The sequence below is a fragment of the Humulus lupulus genome, chromosome 5, assembly GCF_963169125.1.
Source record: "Humulus lupulus chromosome 5, drHumLupu1.1, whole genome shotgun sequence".
Taxonomy (NCBI): domain Eukaryota; kingdom Viridiplantae; phylum Streptophyta; class Magnoliopsida; order Rosales; family Cannabaceae; genus Humulus; species Humulus lupulus.
Window position 1 is genome coordinate 17,004,318 of NC_084797.1, and position 23,571 is coordinate 17,027,888.

Here is a 23,571-nt window from a genome sequence, read left to right on the forward strand (position 1 = left end):
AAAAACCGTCCAAACCGATCGATGTTCAGCCTTAGGATTAACTAGATAATTGGATTAAACTTTTAAATATAAAACTAATCTAATTCAATATTTTTTTTAGTTTTGGTTTAGCATGACATATTAATTTTTAATATTTTTAACACTTTTATTTATTTATTTTCATGCGTGTTTGTGCTTACTCTATGATAATTACTATCCAAACAAATTCACATAGAGAAGAGAAGCAAATAGAGGCAAGGTGTTTAACGCCCAAACGTGACTTCCACTTAGCGGTTGTCGTAGTATAGATCGGGCGGTCGATTCCACAAGGAGGCAAGAAAATAAAGTTAATCAATAAATAAAGTTTAAGAGATAAATAATGTGAAGAAAATAGAACAAGTGATATTTTTGTTGTTTTTGAAATTCAAATATTAGAAATAAAGATAGATTAAAATGTGATGTAACAATAGGTAATAAGTAGGAAGGATCAAGAATCACCAATATGCATGCTTATTTATTTGGATATTTGATTCACAAAAATTACACAAATGGATAGTTCACAAAAATGTATTCAAGTGATTATTATTCTTTACCATGGAAAGATGAGATAAATCTTATGAGAGATCTAAAAATGACATTATACCATTGGCAATAATGCAATAAAAGATTGGACATAAAACCTAACACAAATATTACTTTTACCATTTATAAAATACATATAAAGAGCATGACTAATTCTATATAGATTTGAGCAAAAGTAAATATATATGGATGAGATGGAGAAAATGATAAAGATATTATCTATATTATTTTCACTAATTTGATAATACATAGAAAGTGCATGACAAAATCTATATACTATTAGTAAACATAAATATAGATAATAAGATGAAGAAGTAGAGATGAAATAAAATAAATCACTCAAATATATAAATTTTAAGTACATGGTGAATAAAAAATACCAAACAAAGTCATAGAAGTACATATAGGATCATCCTAACCTTCCTAAGAAGGTTAGCCTATTATGCTAGACATTCTCATGAAATTCTAGAGAGAAAATATGAGAAATGAGACTAAAATTTGGTAGAGTTTTGCTACCTAAAAATTACATACCAAATGTGAAGAAAGTGTCCCTATTTATAGATGAGGAAAATGACTAAAAAGAAATTAAACAACAATTTGGAGTTTACAAAATAAATCTGAAATATTAATAATAAAATATGATTTTGAAAAATCAAATTTTATTATAAATATTAACCTAGTTATTTTAGTGTATGGTCAAATGTCATTTTTCAAAAGCACCAAAAAAGATGAGCTTTAAAGCTCAAAATGACAATTTTGCAAGACCCAATGTGCACAAAAAATTGGGCCAAGGGTGGTTGGTGGCAGCTGGTCCATTGACCAATCCCAACCAATCAGAGCATGCCACATCGATAGGTGGAGCTGGCTGGTTGGGTCTTGGAGTTGTGGGCCTTCAGAGGTGATTGGGAGAGCTGGCCTTGCTGGAGCTGGCTTTGGGCCTTGGAGTTGTACATTGGGGTTGGTGAAACAATGCATTTGGGAAGGAGGCTGCTAAAGGGAATTGGCACGTGCACACAAAATGGTTGAGTTGAAGGAGCTGCATGGGACGCGTGGCAGGCGGTGGTGGTGACACGTGGCGGCTGGGCAAATAGAAGAGAAAGCTTGTGCTGGGCTTGGGCTGAAAAAATGGGCTAATTCACTTCAAAAATGCCACATTCCTTTTTTTTTTTTTCAGATTTAACTTTCTTTATTCTTTCTTTTTTCTTTATGCAAAAATATTAATTAATTCCTACAAAATAACAATAAATTAAATCATGATCAAATATTTTCATCCATAAAATATATCATATTAATTAAATAAAAATAATAATCAAAACTTAATTTATTTTGTCATTTAAAATTAATAAAAGTGTACTTTTCACCTCTAATCACAAGACAAGGAAAAGAACTAGAGGGAGGAGACCGACCACTTGTTACGTGTTATTAGTTGGTTGGATCCAAATTTTTACTAAATATATGTCGAATGGTCTACACGATAATGACCTTTTATTGTAAAAAGGTAAATGAAGTCATTGAATCTATAGTAGTGCATGTGATATTTTTTCCATCTTCTCCAACATTTTTATGGATCATTTTGTTTTTAGGTGCTTTTTATTTTATTTTGTGTGATTTTTTATATTTTCCCCCCTTATTTATAATAAAGGTAGATATTCTACCATTTTCTACTGTTTGAGCTAGGAAGTCGTATAGTTTTAATTGGTGGTGTCCTAAACTGGTTTTACTTCACTTGGTTATTGGATCCAGATCAACTAGGTAACAGTTATGTGTGACTACTTTACCAACCATTTAATTATTGTAGGATATATACATATTGTGGGTGCAAATATAACCATGCACCGTTATTAAAAAAAAAAAAATCATACACAGCAGTTGCCCGGAGCCCACGCAACCCGCTTCGTCAGCACATTCAGCTTGAAAACTCCCAACAGAAACTCTTATTCCAGACACCTCTCAAGACTACTCCACATCCAACTACCGACACGTTTGTTCCCACTTCTTAGTAAAGTTTTCCGTGAGGAGGCTTGATTGAGTTTTTCCTCAACTGTGGTTTTCTTCCTCGGCTGCGTTTGCTTTTCTTTCCTCATTTGTTATTTATTGTCATGCCCAGTTCCTGACTAAGTTTGCTCTATAAAAGCCTTTGGATTGCACCTTTAACTTCCAAGATCATGGCGTATTACAAAAGAGCCAAGCTTGCGCTTGATGGCTTTCACCGTATTGGTTCCATGATTTTTCCCAATGTTCTTCTTACTCAACAGCCCACTTCGAAAATTTCTCAAACTGGGCCTTCGATTCTAGCACGGAATAGTGCTAAATTATTTGGGTTTTGCTCATATTCGACGATTTCGCAGTTGGGACTAGCTAGAAACAAGTGTAGTAGTCCCTTTCTCGGCGGCGGTAAGAGATATTACCATGTTGATCGGTACCGAGTTCAGCATTTTAGGCCGCGGGGTCCTCGGCGGTGGTTTCAGAATCCAAGAACAGTTTTGATTGTGGTTCTGGTGGGTTCGGGGGCTCTGATTACAGTTTATTTTGGGAATTTAGAGTCTATCCCTTATACCAAGAGAACCCATTTCGTGCTTTTGTCGAGATCAATGGAGAGAAGCCTCGGAGAGGCCCAATTTGATCAGATGAAGGGTGCCTTCAAGGGAAAGATATTACCGGCAATACACCCAGAGAGCGTTCGAGTTCGGTTGATAGCAAACGACATAATAAAGGCGTTGCAGAAAGGATTACAACATGAACAAGTTTGGAGCGACTTGGGTTATGCGTCCGAGAGTGTTGGGGCATCCCAGGAGGAAAGTGGGCACGATACGTTGATGGCTCTCAAGGAAAGTGGTGGAGAGGGGACAGTGGAAGAGAAGTGGTTCCGTGACGATGAAATTCTTGATGATAAATGGGTTGAGGAGACTAGGAAGAAAGGTCAACAAAGAGGGTCTCAATCTGCTACTTCCCATTTAGAGGGATTGAATTGGGAGGTTCTTGTGGTGAACGAGCCCGTTGTTAATGCTTTCTGTTTGCCTGGTGGGAAAATTGTTGTCTTTACAGGATTGCTTGAGCATTTTAGAAGTGATGCTGAGATAGCAACTATAATTGGCCATGAGGTATGAATAATTATACTCATACTCTATAGTTCTTTAGTAGGTTTTGTAGTTGATGTTATTTGTGAAATAAGTATGTTGTTTTAAATGGGGTTTTGTTGATTGAATGTCTAGGTTGGGCATGCTGTGGCTAGACATGCCGCAGAGGGTATTACGAAGAATTTGTGGTTTGCCATTCTGCAATTGGTGCTTTATCAGTTTGTTATGCCCGATATTGTCAATACCATGTCAGCACTATTCTTAAGGCTTCCTTTTTCACGAAGGTAAGTACATTATTTTCTTTTTCTTTTTCGATATGATAGTGATTTTATGAAAGATTCTTGTTGTAGTTGTGACTCATATACGTGGAAACGTCTCCCATTTTGATGATTTTTTTTTCTTTGTTGTAAAATTAAACTTGTTATCAATGTATAATGAGAACCTTAAGAATTAGTTTGGGTTGTTTCTTTTGCTTTGCTTCTGTTTTTATTTTTATTTGTTATCTAATATTATCTTTTGCCTTTCAATTGGACAAATTGTATTTGTAGCGAGCTTTAATGTATGTGTTTCTCGTGTACTTTGTGTTGCTTCCTGTACATTATGATGGTGTTTTAGTCTTTTAAAAGCAGCATCATCTGCATCTGTAGTGCCTTGCTGTTTTTTTCCCCTTCATTCCATATATTTTTTCTCTGTTCGTTGCATTTCATTCATGTCACCGGTCCCGCTAGTTGGACAAGAGTTGGTTGGAAGCTTTTCAAGAATGACAAAGTTCTGTACTGTTAGACAAAGGGTGAGGGGAAAATGTGGCATTGTTAGTGCTGTAGTTGTGTATTATACAGATTTCAAGCAATATAGCAACATTAACATCAATCCAAGTTATTTCAGCTAGTAGATAACATGTTGGGAATTTTATATCTTGTCAAGTGAATTTTCAGCACTAAGAGCTCCAACAATATTGGTAAAACAGGGACTGCCATGGCAAGATTTTAGTTAATTGTTTTTTACTATAAGAAATTGATTCACACACACCAAGGTTGCTATTTGAAAGTGTAGTGAGAAATTTATTTGCCTTGGTTCTTATAAACAGTACTTGCTGCACAGCTGCAGTGATATAGTTTAGCTTATATATCAACATCAAAGCACTTCCTTTTGTCATGAATAAGAGAATTAACAGTATTGGTCACGAGTAGAGAAAAAGTATTTTAAACAATGCTGCTTCTTTTTTGGTAAACCAAAGACCAAATAAGAATGTTTTTGCTTTTTACGAGTCTGTAATACAATACAGGCAACACTAGATAGAATGTAGCAGGCTCTGGTTCTGCTGTTAAAAACATTGGAAACTATAAATGTTTGTTTTCAAGATGGTCTTTTGATTCTCTTCCGTTATGGTGGCATGAAATTTCGGAACATTGATTTTAGGCTAACATAAGAGCTTTGCTTATAACATGCTTCCAGTGGAATCAATTTTTTTTGATGTTAATGCAATACAATATATTGTTCAAGTTACTTCCTTGACAATCTTTGAATTCTCTGTGTTTATTAGGATGGAAATGGAAGCTGATTACATTGGACTGCTATTGATCGCTTCAGCTGGGTATGATCCTAGAGTGGCACCAAAGGTGTATGAGAAGTTGGGCAAGGTTACTGGAGAATCTACATTAAGAGATTATCTTTCGACCCATCCGTCGGGAAAGAAGAGAGCTCAGTTGCTGGCTCAAGCCAAGGTCATGGAAGAGGCCCTTACTATATACAAAGATATCAGAGCTGGAAGAGGGGTCGAAGGTTTTCTTTAAGGACAAAAAGCAAAAACTAAGATCACCTGTACGCTGTACGGCTTGGGATTCTCACAGTTTTCTATCTTTTATTTTATTTTTCATGAAACATACCCCTTGACGGATATAAGTTTATTTCAACTGTAATCAAGAATAATTCTTACAACCTCTCCAATTTATTTTTCTGGGGACAAATTTTGGCTGAAAATAAATGAATAAATGTGTAAATTGGTCATCAGTTAGTGTATTCTATTTAAGCTCGATATTTGCTTTTCAGCTTGGTCCATGCATGATTTGATAAGCAGGAATAACTATTTGAATATTACCAATTTTCTTTAAATGGTTACAAGAATTGGAGGAGAAAAAGAAGGAAATACTATTTGGGTGTGTTTACAGCACCACAAGCTTCTGACTGCTGCAAAGCTTGCCATAGCTTGGAGCCAAAGGATTAATGTCAAGTATGATTGAAGGTCAAAGACTAAATCTTAAGAACGTGATATTACGATTAATCGAAGAATGCAAGAATATGAGAGAGCTTAAACAAATCCATACCCAAATCATAAAATCTCCATTCATACACCAAACTGACCAACTTTTGCTCACTTCTCGTCTCCTTTTCTTTTGCGCCATTTTACACTCGGGTTCTCTCAGCTATGCGACTGATGTTTTCCGGGTCTTTAAGAACCCAAATCTTCATGTCTATAACATAATGATCAGAGCCTACGCCAGTAAAAACTTTGGTTGGGATAAGACTCATTCTTTCAAGTCATTGCTGCTGTATAAGGCAATGCTTTGTGATGGGATTTTGCCAAATTGCCTCACTTTTCCGTTTCTTGTCAAAGAATGTGCCACCAGGGTTGATGATGGCACCGGTAGAAGTATTCATTGTCAAATCATTAGATATGGGTTTTACGACGATGTTTATGTGCAGAATTCATTGATAAATATGTATTCTGCATGTGGGTTTTTAAGTACTGCTCGAGTACTGTTTGATGAAATGCTTAAAAGAGATGCTGTTTCTTGGAACTCGATGATTGTTGGTTATCTGAGAAATGCGGGTCTAGAGGAGGCATTAGATCTATTTAGGATGATGAACAACAAGAACATAGTCACGTGGAATTCAATCATTGCAGGGTTTGTTCAAGGTGGTCGGCCAAAGGAGGCCTTGCAACTTTTTCATGAAATGCAGATAGTAAGCAGGGATATGGTCAGACCAGATAAGTTTACTATAGCTAGTGCACTGGCTGCTTGTGCTCATCTTGGTGCCATTGATCATGGAAAATGGGTGCATAGTTATATGAATAGGTGTGGTGTGGAGTGTGATGTGGTGATTGGCACAGCTCTGGTTGACATGTATGGTAAATGTGGAAGCATTAAAAGAGCTTGTATGGTTTTTGAGGAAATGCCGGAGAAGGATACTTTAGCGTATACAGCAATGATTTCGGTATTCGCTCTCCATGGATTCAGTAAAGAGGCTTTTGATCTGTTTGGAGAGATGGAAATGAGTGGGGTGAAACCAAACCATGTAACGTTTGTTGGGCTACTATCAGCTTGTTCTCACGCTGGTTTGGTCGAGAAAGGTCGCTGGTGTTTTGATGTTATGAAACGTATTCACTTGATTGAACCACAGGTCCATCATTATGCATGTTTGGTTGATATACTTGGCCGAGCAGGGCTGTTTGATGAGGCGGAAAGGATCATAAGATGCATGCCCATGGAGCCAGATGTATTTGTTTGGGGAGCATTACTTGGAGGCTGTCAAATGCATGGGAATGTAGAATTAGGGGAAAGGGTGGCGAAGTATTTAATTGATTTGGAACCTCTGAATCATGCTTTCTACGTGAATTTAAGTGATATATATGCCAAATCTCGTAGATTTAACGATGCAAAGAGCATTAGAACCTTGATGATAGAAACAGGAATCAAAAAGGAAGTTGTAGGCTGCAGCATGATTGAAATTGATGGGTGTAGTATGTCGTGTCAAATTTAATTATTATTTAATTTTTAGTATTACCAATTATATCAGTATAACAGTAAATACGAGTCGATCCCATGAAGACTACGTTCAAATTATGATTCAAGAATTAACAACGAAAATTAAAGAAGGGATTTTTTTTTTTCTAAGTTGAAATTTAAATAACATAAACATAAAAGAAATAATGAGTTGATATTAAGATTTAAAGAAACAGTTAAGAGTCATTCTCCTTGGGACTCTTCTTAGGTTGTGAAGGCAAATTATTAGAAAGATGAGCTTCCAACATGTATATGATGCCGCTAGTTGTCCCATCTGATTCTCCAAACTTTTGATGGATGCTTGGATAGTTTGCTGAAATTGAAGCATATTTGTAGCAATTGCATTGATTAAATCTTCAGTAGTGGGTTTTGTACTTGGTGGTTAAGCAACTTGTGGTGCTTGCAATGGTCTAGGTGCATAACACTGTTGAGATCGTTGTTGAAGAGAAATACCAAGCGGTCTAACAGGTGTAGACTGTGGAGTAGCTTGTTGGTGATTCCCATAACGAAAATTTGGATGATCATGCCAGCCAGGATTATAATTTTATGAAAAAGGTTCACAGTACATCTTGCATAGTTTCCCTGGGAAATTACCTACAACATTAACACCCTCAGTCTCTCCCTCAAATAGAGTAGGACAAGTATTAGTAGCATGCCCCACAACCTGACATATTCCACATGACCGCACATGTTGGCCTAAAGCAAGTTGTTGTACCACTACAGTTAATTGAGCCAATTGATGACCAAGTTGGTTCTCTTTTGAATTGCTCACCTCATTAACTGACTTTGGTGGTGGATTAGGATCTTGGCGAATGCCAAATTGTTGTGAGTTGGCAGCCATATTAAAAATCAAGCTCCTGGCTGCAGTAGGAGTCTTATGAACTAGTGCACCCCCACTGGCTGCATCAATCATACTCCTATCCAGTGATTGTAATCCTTCATAAAAGTACTGGATTAGGAGTTGTTCACTTATTTGATGATGGGAGAAACTAGAACACTATCGCTTAAATCTCTCCCAATATTCATACAATGACTCCCATGTATATTGCCTTATACCGCATATCTATTTCCTGATGCTTCCAACTTTAGATGCTAGAAAATATTGTTCCAAGAACAAAGTCTTCATACCATTCTGGGTTTCAACAGTACTAGGCGGAAGATAGTACAACCACTCTTTAGCTGCATCCTTCAGGGAGAAAGGAAAAACTCGCAACTTAATTTGTTCTTTAGTCACTGCAGCAGGTTTCATACTAGAACAAACAATATGGAACTCCTTCAAATGTTTATTTGGGTTCTCACTGGCCAACCCATGGAAAGAGGGCAATAAGTGAATAAGGCCCAACTTCAACTCAAAGTTGACATCCAAAGGTAGATACTGGATGCAAAGCGGTTGTTGGTTAAGATCCAACACTACCAACTCTTTCAATGTCCTTTGCTGGGCCATAGTTCTATAGGATCAAACTGAATTGTCAGAACCAGATTAGTTGTCACACGGTAATAGCTCTTTAACAGACTCTACACGTTGATAATGACACTGAAAGAGTGGATTATCACTGATAGTTCTGGAAGAGTGCGACACAGATGATGCCTCAAGATAATCTTTGGTTTTTTTAGTCGATCTTGTGTAATGTCTTCACCAGATATATACACCTGAAAATTCCACGGCTAAAACTAATTAGTTGCAAACAGATAAATTTGAATAATTAAGTGAATAACAATAGTCCCCAATAACGACGCCAAAAATTTGATGGGTGTCCTGTGCCGTGTCAAATTTAATTATTATTTTCTTTTCACTATTACCAATTATATCAGCATAACAGTAAATACTAGTCGAACCCGCGAGGACTACGTTCAAATTATTATTCAAGAATTAACAATGAAAATTAAAGAAGGGATTTTTTTCTCAAGTTGAAATTTAAATAACATAAACATAAAAGCAATAATGAGTTAATATTATGATTTAAAGAAACAGTTAAGAGTCATTCTCCACCCTCCACAATCATTCAAGACCAACAATAATAAACATTATTCTGATTTCCCAATTAAACTATTAACCCTGTAGATAATGCTGAAGCAGTCAATTATCTCAATCTCTCAATTTCAATTAATCAAGGCGAAGCGCTCAATAATTAAATCCTTATACCAAGCAATAGATCCATGAAGTATGTAATCTATTTAACCTAGGAATAACATTAATTTCTGTGGAGATAGGTTAATCTAAGCAAAAAATCAATTTAGCATTGTTGATGCGGTTTTTTTCCAACAATATATTAAGAAATAAAATAGGTAGATTAGTGCTAGATAATAAACCTCATTTTTGGTGCCAAATGAACCCAAAAACCATCCTCACTCACCCTAAGCATCACAACCACAGGAACCCTAGCCAAAACTCCCAACAAAACCAATCATCCAACCTAGAAATCACAACTGAAAACCAAAGCTAAAACAGAGCAAACCAAGGAATTTAATGGCTATAAACTTACCTCAAGCTCAGATTATGATGCTCGTCAATGGTGGAACACACTCCCAAGCTCACAAGACTTACTTCTCAAGCTTGAATCCCCAACTTAAACTCAAAAATTCAAAGAAAACAGGAAGGAAAATAGGTACAGGAGAAGCTTGAACTTATGCTCTGTTTTCTATTCTTTCTACAGCCTTCAATGGCTTAAGTCTATCCTAGGGGTGAAAAGACCAAAATATCCCTAGGTCAATTAAGGGTTTCTAAAGGCTCCCAAGTGCAAAATTGGTATTTCCCACCTATTTTGTTAATCATAATTAACGCTCTCCGATTCCTGCTATTCTCGATATTCTCAAACACCAATAATTCACATCTTGTTACCCTTCAATTCCCGGTAACGCTCTAATCACCAAAACACCCCGAGACTCACCCCGAGCCCCGAACTTAAACCTGTTATGACTAGACCACTAATTAATATTCCAAGATCGTCTCATGCCGAATAGCTCGAAAAAATCCACATTATAATGTGGTCTCAACAATAGATCACCGACATGCATACAAATATACAATTACGCCCTCAACGGGCCAAATTACCAAAACACCCCTGTAATGAAATGTGGACCTACATGCATGCATTTTACATCATATTATAATATAATTCACATAAACATGCATATTATCAATTAATGGCATAATTAAACAGTTATGGCCCTCCCGACCCACTAATCTAGCCATTAAACCACATTAGGGATTTCTGGGGCATTACACCAGCCACTAATACAACAATCTCACATCCTGATACATCTTTGTGGTGCCTGGATGCAAAGAGTAAGGTGTAGTATGAGATTCATCCAGAATCTCTCGCCTCATAGCAGTGTCTAATAGAACACATATCTGACCCTTGTATCTCAGCAAACCCATCTCAAACACTGTATAATCTTTGGATACTCCAGCCAAAACATCCTCTCTGATCTTGATCAGCTGGGGATCACCCAACTGACCCTCCTTGATTCTCTCCAACAATGTAGACTGTAGCGTAATATTGGCCAACTGGCCTACCAGTAACTCTATACCAGCTCTAGTCATATCATCTGCTAACTCTTTGGCTATTAGCCTTGCACCATAAATCTGCCCCGAACCCTTCCGGCTTAAAGCATCAGCTACCACGTTGGCTTTTCCTGGATGATACAAAATCTCACAGTCATAATCTTTTACTAACTCCAGCCAACGCCTTTGTCTCATATTCAAATCTTTTTGCGTGAAGAAGTATTTCAAGCTCTTGTGGTCTGTATAGATCTCACACTTCTCCCCATAAAGATAATGCCTCCATACCTTTAAAGCAAAGACCACTGTCGCTAACTCTAAATCATGAGTGGGATATCTCTGTTCATACTCCTTCAACTGACGCGAGGCATAAGCAATTACTTTCTCTGACTGCATTAGAACACAGCCCAAACCCTGATGAGAAGCATCGCAATAAATCACAAACTTCTCCTGATCTGTTGGAAGACTCAGAACTGGAGCTGTAATCAATCTCTGCTTCAGTTCCTGGAAGCTATTCTCACACCTGTTTGACCACACAAATTTCTGATTCTTGCGTGTCAGCTCAGTCAATGAAGTAGAAATCTTGGAGAAACCTTCCACGAAATGCCTATAATAACCTGCCAATCCAAGGAAACTTCTAACCTCAGAAGCATTCTTTGGCCTTGGCCAATCTTTGACTGCCTCGATCTTTGCTGGATCTATCTTAATCCCCTATTTACTGACAATGTGCCTAAGAAAAGATACCTGAGATAACCAGAACTCACATTTCCTGAACTTTGGAAACAGTCTGTGTTCCCTCAGTCTCTGTAGAACCAATCTCAGATGTTGCTCATGCTCTGACTCTGACAGAGAATAAACCAGATATCATCGATGAAAACGATGAAAAACTGGTCCAGATAATCCTTGAACACTTTGTTCATCAGATCCATAAAAGCAGATGGGGCTTAGTCAATCCAAAATACATGACTAAGAACTCATAATGCTCATACCTGGTGCGAAAAGCAGTCTTCGGTATGTCTCCCTCCTTGACCCTCAACTGATGATAACCAGAACGAAAGTCGATCTTTGAGAATACCTTTTTACCTTGCAACTGATCAAATAGATCATCTATCCTTTGCAGAGGATACTTGTTCTTGATTGTTAACTTATTCAGTTCTCTATAATCAATGCACATCCTCAGAGAACCATCCTTCTTCTTCACAAACAGAACTGGCGCTCCCCAAGGTGAGAAATTAGGTCTGATAAAACCCAAATCCAACAGCTCCTGCAACTGTACTTTCAATTCTTTTAACTCAGCTGGGGCCATTCTGTAAGGTGCTCTAGACACTGGCTCTGTCCCTGGTGCCAGTTCTATCACAAACTCAATTTCTTTGTATGGTGGCAACCCTGGCAAATCTTCTGGAAACACATCTAGAAATTCACAGACTAATCTGGTCTCACTGGCACGACCTGAGTGGTGTCAACCACACTGGCTAATAATTCAATGCAACCTCCTTGCAACAGATCTCTAGCCCTCAAAATAGAAATCATAGTTATGCGAGGTCCATGCACAATGCCAACAAACACAAAAGGATCCTCACTTTCAGGCTCAAAGGTGACCATCTTTGTTATGCAATCAATTGTTGCCCCATACTTCACTAACCAGTCCATGCCCATAATCATATCGAAGTCAGTATAACCAACTATATCAAATCCACTGACAACTCTCTGCCTCCCACTCTCACTGGCAAAGATCTGACCCACCTCCTGGATACTACCAACTCCCCAGTGGGTAATAAAGTTCCAAATCCCACAGCATAAAAATCACAGGGTCTACACAGTTTATCAATAATTCTACTAGCAACAAAAGAATGTGTAGCACCAGAATCAATCAAAACATTATAAAGGGTTCCAGCACTAAGAAGCTGACCTGCAACTATTGAGGGTGAGGCCCCAGCTTCTGCTTGTGTCAATGCGAACACTCGAGCTGGGGCTGAGCTGTCCGCTTTTCCGAGTTCCTCCTTTCTTGCCTTAGGGCAATCTTTCTTGAGATGACCCACTACTCCACATAAAAAGAAGGCCCTTGCCCTACATTCTCCCAAATGATGCCTCTTGCATCTAAGGCATTCGGGGAAAGTCTTCCATGCCTCACTACCACTCTGGCGGCCCATTGAAATACCACTGGGTCACCTATCAGGACCTGGAGCTAAGAAGGTGTTAGGAACCTTCCTCTTCTAATCAATGGGGCCTCCATCCCTACTAGAATCCATAAATGGTGAACATGTTCTCCTAAACTCCTTTCTGGTTGCATTGTCTTGCCAGATCTTGTTCTCTGCACTCTCAGCTGTGAGTGCCTTCTTGACCACCTGTGCACAGGTAGTAACCCCTGCCATAGTAGTAATACGAACATCCCGGGCTAATCTAGGTTGTAGCCCCCTCTCCCTCCTGGTCCCATCAGTGGGTACCAGCTCCATGGAAAACTTTGCCAATCGATCAAACTTTAGGACATAACTCAGTCACTGATAAACTCCCCTGAAGTAACCTGATGAATTCTTCTGCTTTTGCCGCCCTGATGGCATCGTTGTAGTACTTCTCATTAAACAGAGTCTGAAACTCTTCCCAAATCAGGGCATTGATGTTTCTGGTCTGGGATATAACTTCCCACCAAATTTGGGTATCCTCCCGAAGCATATACGTGGCACAGGCCACACGCTTATTACTAGTCACCCTCATAAAATCCAGGATGGTGGTAATCATGCTCATTCATTGCTCTGCCTTTGCAGGATCTGCACTGTAATGCCCTGGTTACCCCAGAACAGTTACGGTGAACCGTAAAGTTGACTCATTGCCTGAGTCCTTTGGTTAAAAACGTGTTCTAAGTGTTATTAACAGGTTAAGGTGAAAACTAGTAAAACGGAAAGGATATATTTTATTGATACATAAAACTGTTCATGGGCCCACAAGAACATTTCCAAGTTATTTACAACTCAAAAGGGTCATTATTGTTCCAAAATTTCAAACCCCGCCGACCTAAGCGGCAAAAATAGGGTAAACCCCCTAGTTCCTCTAAGAACTCCTTGGCTGTGGTGGTCAAGCGGCCGCATATGTACACATCATTACCTAAGCTCTCCACTCAAGGCTGGGTGAGCTTTTCTTTCCCTTTACCTGCACCACATAGCACCCATGAGCCAAAGCCCAGCAAGAAAACATAGCATTATATGTAAACATCATCAAATGATTATCATTATAATCACACAGAGCTCATAGCTTTCAAACAGATGAGTGAATATCACTTGAGGTTCTGGTAAACCATACTGAGTGACTGACAAGCAAGTCACTAATTCAAATGGAAGAGTGGCTGCTAGGTAAGCCACTAGCCTTCAAGCGCTTATAATATTCATCGAACCTGAGGTCGGTCCGGCATTAATGCTCTTTGAGTCATTCAATGCAGAAAGTCGATTAGATCTAATCTTTATTGGCTTGCGTTGAACACGCTAAGACCGTCCTGACTAATGAGTCAGCGCAATGTGACCAGTGCCCAGTACCACTGCCGAACCTGACTAATGAGTCACAACTTCACAGTTGATACTAGCACCTTTGCCAAATCTGACTAATGAGTCAGTACCATGCACAAGTGAGCAACATTTGCTAAGTATTCCATAATCAATTCATGTCCACATTTATACAACCAACATGCTTCATGAACAACCATGCATGTCACATTTGGGGTGCAGTTTTCTTACCTCTGGTTCGAGCTAGAATGAATAAAAGAACGACCCTTGAGAGCGATCAACCTTTTGGTCCTTTAGCGGTTACCTGGTCATAACCAATTATGGGATTCCATCAATAAAATGAATAACAAAGGGTTCCCAAACCAAAACCTAGCCTCCGAGACATCAAACACTACTAAACCTGGTAGTAGGATCGACCCCGAGGCCTAAGGCTTACATCCTCGAGCCAAAAAGCCATTTCTGGCCAAAAAGCCACTAAGGGCCGCGACCCTCCTTGGCCATGCCGCGGTCGCCCCTCAAACAGAGGTGCCTAACTTCAGCATCCCTCAAGGGCCGCGGCCCTCCCTGGCCATGCCGCGGCCCAACCTCCAGTTCAGCCATAACCCCTGTTTTTCTTCCCTTGCGATTTCTCTTGGAATCAACCTTTCAAACCAAGCTTAAACACCACTCAAACCTCCAATACAACCCCTAAACTTGATCTATATCACTCCCTTAGCAAAACCCAATCAAAACTTCCATCAAACCCAACAATCCACCACAAAAACAAAAGCTGAAAACTAACACCAAAACAGAGTATACCAGTAAACTAATGGCTGGAATCTTACCTCAAACTCAGGTTGTGATGCTCTTCAATGGTGGAACACTCTCCCAAACTCCCAAAGTCTACTTCCCAAGCTTGAATCCTCGACAAGATCACCAAAAATCACAAAGAAAGTGGAAGAAGGAGAAGGTACGGGAAGCTCAAGAACTTGCTCTGTTTTTCTCATCAACTTACAACATAATGGAGTTTATATCTATCCTAGGGGTAAAAGGACCATTATACCCCTAGGTCATTTAAGGGTTTCTAAAGGCTCCCAAGGGCATATTTGTCCTTTCCAACCTATCTCGTTAATCATAATTAACGCTCTCCAATTCCCACTATTCCCAATAATCCCAAACACCAATGATTCATATCCCGTTACCCCTTAATTCCCGGTAACGCTCTAATAAAAAAAACACCCCGAGACTCCCCCCGAGCCTCGATCTTAAACCTATTATGACCAGATCGCTAATTAACATACAATGGTCGTCTCATGCCGAATAGCTCGAACAAACCCACATTATAATGTGGTCTCAACATATATCACCGACATGCATACATTTAACATCATATTATAATATAATCCACATATACAAGCATTTTATCAATTAATGGCGTAATTAAGCAAGTATGGCCCTCCTGGCCTACTATTCTCGCCATTAAACCATAACGGAGAATTCGGGGCATTATAAATATCCCCTCCTTACTGAAATTTCGTCCTCAAAATTTACCTGAACAGCTCGGGATACTGACTTTGCATGTCTGACTCTAGCTCCCAGGTCGCTTCCTCGACCTTTCTGTTCCTCCACAATACCTTAACCAAAGGTATCGTCTTATTCCTGAGGACCTTGTCCTTTCTGTCAAGTATCTGAATTGGCTGCTCCTCAAAGGAGAGATCTGGTTCAAGCTCCAGATCTTCATAACTCAAGATATGGCCCACATCAGATACATACCTTCGAAGAGCTGATACATGGAACACATTATGCACGGCAGACAACGCTGGAGGCAAGGCCAATCTGTAAGCCACTTGACCAATCCTTTCCAGGATCTCAAATGGACCTACAAGTCTAGGACTCAACTTGCCTTTCTTCCAAAACCTTCTCACCCCTTTCCATGGTGAGACTCTGAGGAAAACATAGTCTACTGCAGGAACCTGTTGTTGTCTCAGGAGGCAAAGTTCTTCTCCCCGCCTCAATATTGTAGCCTGCAGATCATTAAATAACTGCTGCCAGATCTCAGGAGCTGGTTGTGGAATCTGGCTCTAATCATTCTCCTGACCCTGGGATTATTATTTTGGCCTTGATCACCCTGGCCAGCTGATGAATCTGTCTGTCTTGGAATCATTCTTATCAACTTATACTATGCTGCAATAGTCAATACGACCAGTCAGGTAGTGATAACTAAACCTCTTGTCGCCTCACGGTAAAAAAACAAGAAGATAATTATCATATTCCATTGTTATACAAGTATACAGATGGATACATGTATCAAATAATAGTTCACAATGAACAATACTAATAAGTTGTTCTAGCAATATCAGTACTAATAAGAACGTTCTTGCTGATGATGCAGTATTCAAGGCACAACCTTATCAAGGTATCTCATGTATATAAGCAAAGCATTTATAATATATAACCACATAAATAGTTACCAAACTATGAGTCGAGCTTGACTTCAGTGACGAGTGTACATGCCCTGCCAGTCTACAGGAACCCTAAACCTTGGCACGCTCTGATACCAAGTTGTAACGCCCTGGTTACTCCAAGACCGTTACTGTGAACTTTGAACCGTGCTTAACTCCCTAATCGAGTTCTTTGGTTATAAACGTGCATCTAGGTGTTATTAATAGGTTAAGGTGAAAAACCAATCAAAAGGAAATGATATACTTTATTTAAAACATAAAACTGCTCATGGGCCCATAAAAACGTTTACAAGTTATTTACAATACAAAATGGTCATTATAGAGTAAAATTTACAACCCGCCGACCTAAGTGGCAAAAATAGGGTAAACTCCTAGTTCCTCTAAGAAACTTCTTGGCCGTGGTGGTCAAGCGGCCTCATATGTACACATCGCCACCTAAGCTCTCCACTCAAGGCTAGGTGAGCTTTTCTTTCCCTTTACCTGCACCACATAACACTCATGATCCAAAGCCCAGCAAGATAACTCAATACTGCATATATATAATATCAAACGATGATCATGTTAATCATCCACTTATAGTCCTAAACTGATGAGTGACAAATGTAAAAGTCACTAATGTGGGATTCCACACCTTTTACAAATAAGTGATCGAGACACTAGCTTAAACAGGATAAGTGACTGATGAGCGAGTCATCAATGTAAACCAACGGAGTGACCATGGAGTCACTACTGTGGGTTCCGTACCCTTAGCCATATGATGATACGGTCATCTTGGCCTTCTGGCCCTAACCCTGAGTAACTAGTCATAGAACTAGACAAGCGCTTTTATTTTTTATCAAACTTTGAGCCGGTTCGGCTTTAATGCTCATGATGAGTCATTCAATGCTGAGGTCGATTAAATCTAATCTTTCATCAGCTCTGCGTTCATGATGCTTATGCCGCTTCTGACTCTTAGGTCAGTAACATACGACCAGTGCTCAAAACTACTGTCAAACTTGACTAGTAAGTCACAGCTTCACAGCTAGTTCTGACACCATTGCCGATTCTGACTAGTAAGTCAGTGCCATTCACAAGTAAGCAAGATTGCTAAGCATTTGATGTGCAATCCATGTCCACATCTAAACACTTAACATGCCTCAATAGTAACCATGCATGTCACATATGAGGTGCAGTTTTCTTACCTCTCGTTCAAGTGAGAAATAGTAAAAGAACGACCCATGAGAATGATCGACCTTTTGATTCCTTAGCGGTTACCTAGTCATAACCAATTATAAACTCCATTAATGAAAATCAACAATGAAAGGGTCTAGACCTAAACCTCACTCTCGAGACCCCGAATTGTACCCAAACGGTGAGTAGATTCGATCCCGATCCTTAAGGATTGAAACCCCAAGCCAAAAACCCTTAAAAATGCCCAAAACCAAAATTTGAAGGAGCAGGGTAGCACTGTAGCGCTAACCCACTAGCGCCCAAGATAGACCCAAAACCGCCCTGAGTAGCGTTGTAGCGCCCATTTGTGGGCACTACAGCGTTGCACACAACCATAAATGCTCCTGAATCTTCCCCCTTCGACTCCATCATTTCCAACCTGAAACAAAAGCTTCCAAACATCATTTTAAGTCCCAAATGAACCCAAAAACCATCTACACATGTCCCAGGCATCATAACCCAAGTAACCCAAGCCAAAAACTCCCATCAATTCCCTTCAACCAATCTAGAAAACCAAGTTGAAAACCAAACCAAAAACAGAGCAAAGCTAGAGTTTTAATGGCTAGAACCTTACCTCAAGCTCATATTAGGATCCTCTTCAATGGTGGAACACAATCCTAAGCCCTCAAGATCCACTTCCCTAGCTTGAATCCTCAAGAATAACTCATAAATCAAAAAGAAAAAAGAGAAGAAAAGAGGTACGGGAGAGATGTTTTTGGTACTTTGTTTTTGCCAACCTTATATAGCCTTCAATGGCTTAAATATAACATATGGTGAAAAGACCCTTGTTGTAATGCCCCGAATTCTCCGATGTGGTTTAGTGGCGGGATTAGTAAGCCGTGTGGGCCATATTTGCTTAATTATGCCATTAAATGATATTATGCATGTATATGTGAATTATATTATAATATGATGTTAAATGCATGCATGTGGGTCCACGTTTTAATTACAGGGATGTGATGGTAATTTGGCCCGTTGAGGGTATAATTGTATGCATGTCGATGATATGTGTTGAGACCACATTATAATGTGGGTTTGTTCGAGCTATTCGGCATGAGGCGATCTTAGAATATTGATTAGCAGCTTAGTCACAACAGGTTTAAGACCGGGGCTTGGGTTGAGTCTCGGGGTGATTTTAATGATTAGAGCGTTATCGGGTATTAAAGGGTAACAGGATGTGATTTATTGGTATTTGAGATTATTGAGAATAACGGGAATTGGAGAGCGTTAATTATGATTAACGAGATAGGAGGAAAGTACCAAATATGCCCCTGGGAGCCTTTAGAAACTATTAATTGACCTAGGGGTAAAATGGACATTTCACCCCTAGGATAGATATGCCTGGTGTTGGCTGAAGGAAGATAGTGAAAAACAGAGCATGTTTAAGAGTTCTCCCATACCTTCTTCTCTTCACCTTTCTTTGTGATTTTTGAACCAATTGTGAGGATTCAAGCTTGGGAAGCAAGCCTTGGAAGTTTGGGAGTGTGTTCCACCATTGAAGAGCATCATAAGCTGAGCTTTGGGTAAGTTTCTAACCATAGATTTCTCTGGTTTGCCTTGTTTTGGTTTGGTTTTGCAGCTGAGATTTCTAGGGTGAATTCTTGGTTTTGTTGGGAGTTTTGGCTAGGGTTCCTATGCTTGTGATGTTTGGGGTGTGTTAGGATGGTTTTTGGGTTCATTTGGCATTAAGAATGGGATTTGGAAGCTTGGGAATCAGGTTGGAATCGAAGGAAATGAAGAAGGTCGGTTCAGGGGAGTTTGGGTCTAGAGGTAGCGCTATAGCGCCCACCCTAGGGCGCTACAGCGCTCCTAAGGAGGCTTTTTGGCATGTTGGTGGTTCTGAGTATAGCGCTGGGGTGCTAGGGGTTGAGCGCTGTAGCGCTACCCTGCTCCTTCCAAGTCCCGTTTTGAGTGTTTTTAAGGGTTTTTGACTTGGGGTTTCAATCCTTAAGGCCCGGGATCGAATCTACTCACCGTGTGGGCATGTTTCGAAATCCCGAGAGTGGTGCTTAGGTTAAGACCCTATTATTGTGGATTCTAATTAATGGAGGTTATAATTGGTTGTGATTAGGTAACCGCTAAGGAACTAAAAGATCGATCGTTCTCAGGGGTCGTCCTTACTGTACTTCTCACTCGAACCTGAGGTAAGAAAACTGCACCCTGTGTATATATGACATGCATGTTGGCTATTGAGGCATGTTGATTGATGTATGTGGACATGGATTGCATACTAAATGCTAGTGAATGCTGATTACTGTATATGACACTGACTAGTTAGGGACACTGACCTAAGAGTCAGAAACGGCATGAGCGTCCTGAACGCAGGGCCGAATGAAGATTAGATCTAATCGATATCAGTGTTGAATGACTCTAAGGCATTAACACTGGACCGACTCTAAGGTCGATGAACTTATAAGCGCTTGGCTAGTCTGAGACTAGTTATACAAAGCCAGGGCATATGGCCCCGGTGACTGCTTGTCACATGGCTAGGGAACGCTGTTCCATAAATATGACTCTAGAGTCATGAGGGAGGTTATGTTGGTGACTAATCACCATGCACCTATCCTGTTAAAGCTAGTGAGATGCTCACTTATCTGTTAAGTCCTGGTGATCCTATCGTCACATGGCTAAAGGGTGCTGTCCCCATATTAGTGACTTTTGCGGCTGTCACCTATTTGTTTGGACTGTTGGTCCTGAGTGATTATTACGGTCATTGTTGGTATTATATCATGCTTTATTATGCTTTTCTTGCTGGGCCTTGGATCATGGGTGCTATGTGATGCAGGTAAAAGGAAAGAAAAGCTCACCCAACCTTGAGTGGAGAGCTTAGGTGGTGATTTGTACATATGCGGCCGCTTGACCACCACGACCAAGGCGTTCTTAGAGGAACTAGGGGGCTTACTCTATTTTTGCTGCTTAGGTCAGCGGAGTTATAAATTTGAAACAGTAATGACTATTTTGTACTAAGAACAACTTGTAAATGTTTTGATTAGCTCTGCAGAGCGGTTTGTAATGAAAAATATAATTTCCTTTTTATTAGTTTTCCACCTTAACCTGTTAATTTTACTTAGAGCACGTTTTTAACCAAAGGACTCGGGTAGCGGGTCTAATTTCCGGTTCATCGTTCACCGTAACTGTTCTGGGGTAACCAGGGCGTTACTCTTGTGCCTCTAGGTCATTTAAGGTTTTCTAAAGACTCCCAAGGGTAAAATCATCATTTCCCGCCTATTTCGTTAATCATAATTAACACCCTCCAATTCCTGTTATTCTTGATATTCTCAAGTACCCATAATTCATATCCCGTCGCCCTTTAACTCCCGGTAACGCTTTAACCACCAAATTACCCCGAGACTCACCCCGAGCCCCGAACTTGATCCCGTTATGACTAAACCACTAACTTGCAATCAAAGATCGTCTCATGCCGAATGGCTCAAACGAATCCACATTATAATGTGGCCTCAACAATAAATCACCGACATGCATATAAATACACAATTACGCTCCCAACGGGCCAAATTACAAAAATACCCCTATGATGAAATGTAGACCCACATGCATGCATTTAACATCATATTATAATATAGTTCACAAAAACATGCATATAATATTTTAATGGCATAATAAAAAAATTATTGCCCTCCCGGCCTACTAATCCAACCATTAAACCGCATTAGAGATTTTGGGGCATTACATTTGGAGCGGCGCGTACATATCTGGCCAGCTCGGTCGCCATTGTCGAGTAGTATGAGGGACTTAGGTTACCGATCTAATTTTGTCGCTTAGGTCGGCTACTCTTGTAATTTTTAATGTAATTACTTTTTATTTAAAAACTCTTGCTTGGATCCCATGTAAACATTTTAAGTTCTAATGGAAAAAAATTTATACCTTTTTGACCGAAATTTTTAATACCTATTCTTTGATTAGTCTTAATTACATTTTTGAGTCCAAATGACTCGCTTAACGAGTTAAGCACTATTTTAAACACACGGTGTAACAGTCTTAGATTAGTATGATGTTACAGAAGCTGCCTAAAGAGAGATTTGAGTTCCTGGTTACTTTGACATGGCAATGCTGGTATGCTCGGAATGACGACGTTTTCAGAAAAGCAATGCCTAAAACTAATGAGATGCTTAATTGGACTGCAGAGTATTGTTGTGAAAATTTGATAACACAAGTATACGTATCGTTTACAAGTAATAAAATGGAAAGTAAAGTATCGTTCCCACGAGGATTGAATATTTATTATCAATGAACTAATTTCTTAGTTCTACTTGGTTACTAAAAAATTGATTTATAAAATAACAAGAAAAAGAACAAAATAACTAAATTAATAATTGAAAATTAACATAAACAAATAACTCAATGGATGAAAAATCTAGGGTATCTAATTTCATCATTTATTCACTCTATTATATCATCAATACAGTTTTTATTATTCTTCATCTTTTTGTGATAGCAGGTTTACTAAAGCAATCTATATTCTTACTAGGATATATAAAATCTCAACCTGTGTGCAAACTTTCTACATCTTTGTGATAAGTTTCAACACACAATAGACATTAAACATAGAAACCTAAGAACTATACAAACCATACATGTAATCTCGTCCAATATCGAAATTTGTGTCTAAACAATTATAGCGCATTTAACTCTCACTTCTTAGATTTTAAATTAAAATCATATAAATCATGCAAATGGTGATCAAGCATTCACAAACATTAAACACAAATTGAATAGATCACAATTATGAAGAAATCATAAAACATGAATTGAATAATAATAGAGTATCAAAAGACTACATTAAAATCCTAGAAAATGAAATTATTTCATAGCTAGATTCATAACATCCATTGTTTCAGAAAAAAAACATAGAAAGAGAAATTAAAGAAGAAAAGAAGAAAAGCTCATCACGAAATCCCTAATCTTGATCTCCAAGTGCTTCAAGATGTCTCTCTTGTTTTCCGACCGCCAAAAAAGTACTTAGAATCACTCATAATTATGTTTTTATAGTAACCCTAGCGATTCTATGTGAAAATACCATTTTTCCCTCATAAAAATAAGATTTTGTGGATCGTACGGACGATGGGTGTTGCAACGCCCCTTATATAGTGCTGGGGCACTACTTCACACTTCCTAGAACTCTCTTTTCTGACTTCGATAGCGTTGTAATGCTATATATTATCGTTGGGGCGCTAATTGTACAACACAAAACTGAAACTCGCTTCTTACAACCTACATCACCAACAGATTGTGTTTTGTCCATAACTTTCTCGAAATAACTCTGAATTAGACGATTCAAAATGTTATGAAAATCTAAGAGAAAGATCTACAACTTCCATTTCTAAGAGATTTTTCAGAAAGTGAATAAATCATGGTCAAAATGTGGCTTTAAGTTTGATACTTGTGTTACAGAGCATAAATGACACATGTTGAGCATCTTCAACATAGTATATTCCACCCATAATATCTTGAAACTCCACACTCAACACTAAATCCATCTTATTC

At 39.0% G+C, this 23,571-nt stretch overlaps 2 protein-coding genes across 2 annotated transcripts; both read left to right on the plus strand.

The window, feature by feature from the left end:
• The first annotated feature begins 2,275 nt into the window (after positions 1-2,275).
• Positions 2,276-5,648, plus strand: LOC133834548 (mitochondrial metalloendopeptidase OMA1-like). The gene is made up of 3 exons (XM_062264196.1): positions 2,276-3,662; positions 3,774-3,922; positions 5,182-5,648. Exons 1-3 carry the CDS (start codon positions 2,727-2,729, stop codon positions 5,429-5,431), a joined length of 1,335 nt encoding a protein of 444 aa, XP_062120180.1. The 5' UTR covers positions 2,276-2,726; the 3' UTR covers positions 5,432-5,648.
• Positions 5,649-5,741: 93 nt separating this feature from the next.
• On the plus strand, positions 5,742-7,409 carry LOC133834547 (pentatricopeptide repeat-containing protein At5g66520-like). The gene has a single exon (XM_062264195.1). The coding sequence runs from the start codon at positions 5,862-5,864 to the stop codon at positions 7,398-7,400; it is 1,539 nt and encodes a 512-aa protein (XP_062120179.1). The 5' UTR covers positions 5,742-5,861; the 3' UTR covers positions 7,401-7,409.
• Positions 7,410-23,571: the final 16,162 nt, after the last annotated feature.

What these genes read in the sequence shown, in the direction of transcription:
- LOC133834548 (XM_062264196.1), top strand. Translation starts at nt 2,727, where the DNA reads ATGGCGTATTACAAAAGAGCCAAGCTTGCGCTTGATGGCTTTCACCGT. An exon ending in CAACTATAATTGGCCATGAG is followed by an intron (nt 3,663 to 3,773) that starts GTATGAATAATT and finishes TTGAATGTCTAG; the next exon opens with GTTGGGCATGCTGTGGCTAG. An exon ending in AGGCTTCCTTTTTCACGAAG is followed by an intron (nt 3,923 to 5,181) that starts GTAAGTACATTA and finishes TGTGTTTATTAG; the next exon opens with GATGGAAATGGAAGCTGATT.
- LOC133834547 (XM_062264195.1), top strand. Translation starts at nt 5,862, where the DNA reads ATGTCAAGTATGATTGAAGGTCAAAGACTAAATCTTAAGAACGTGATA.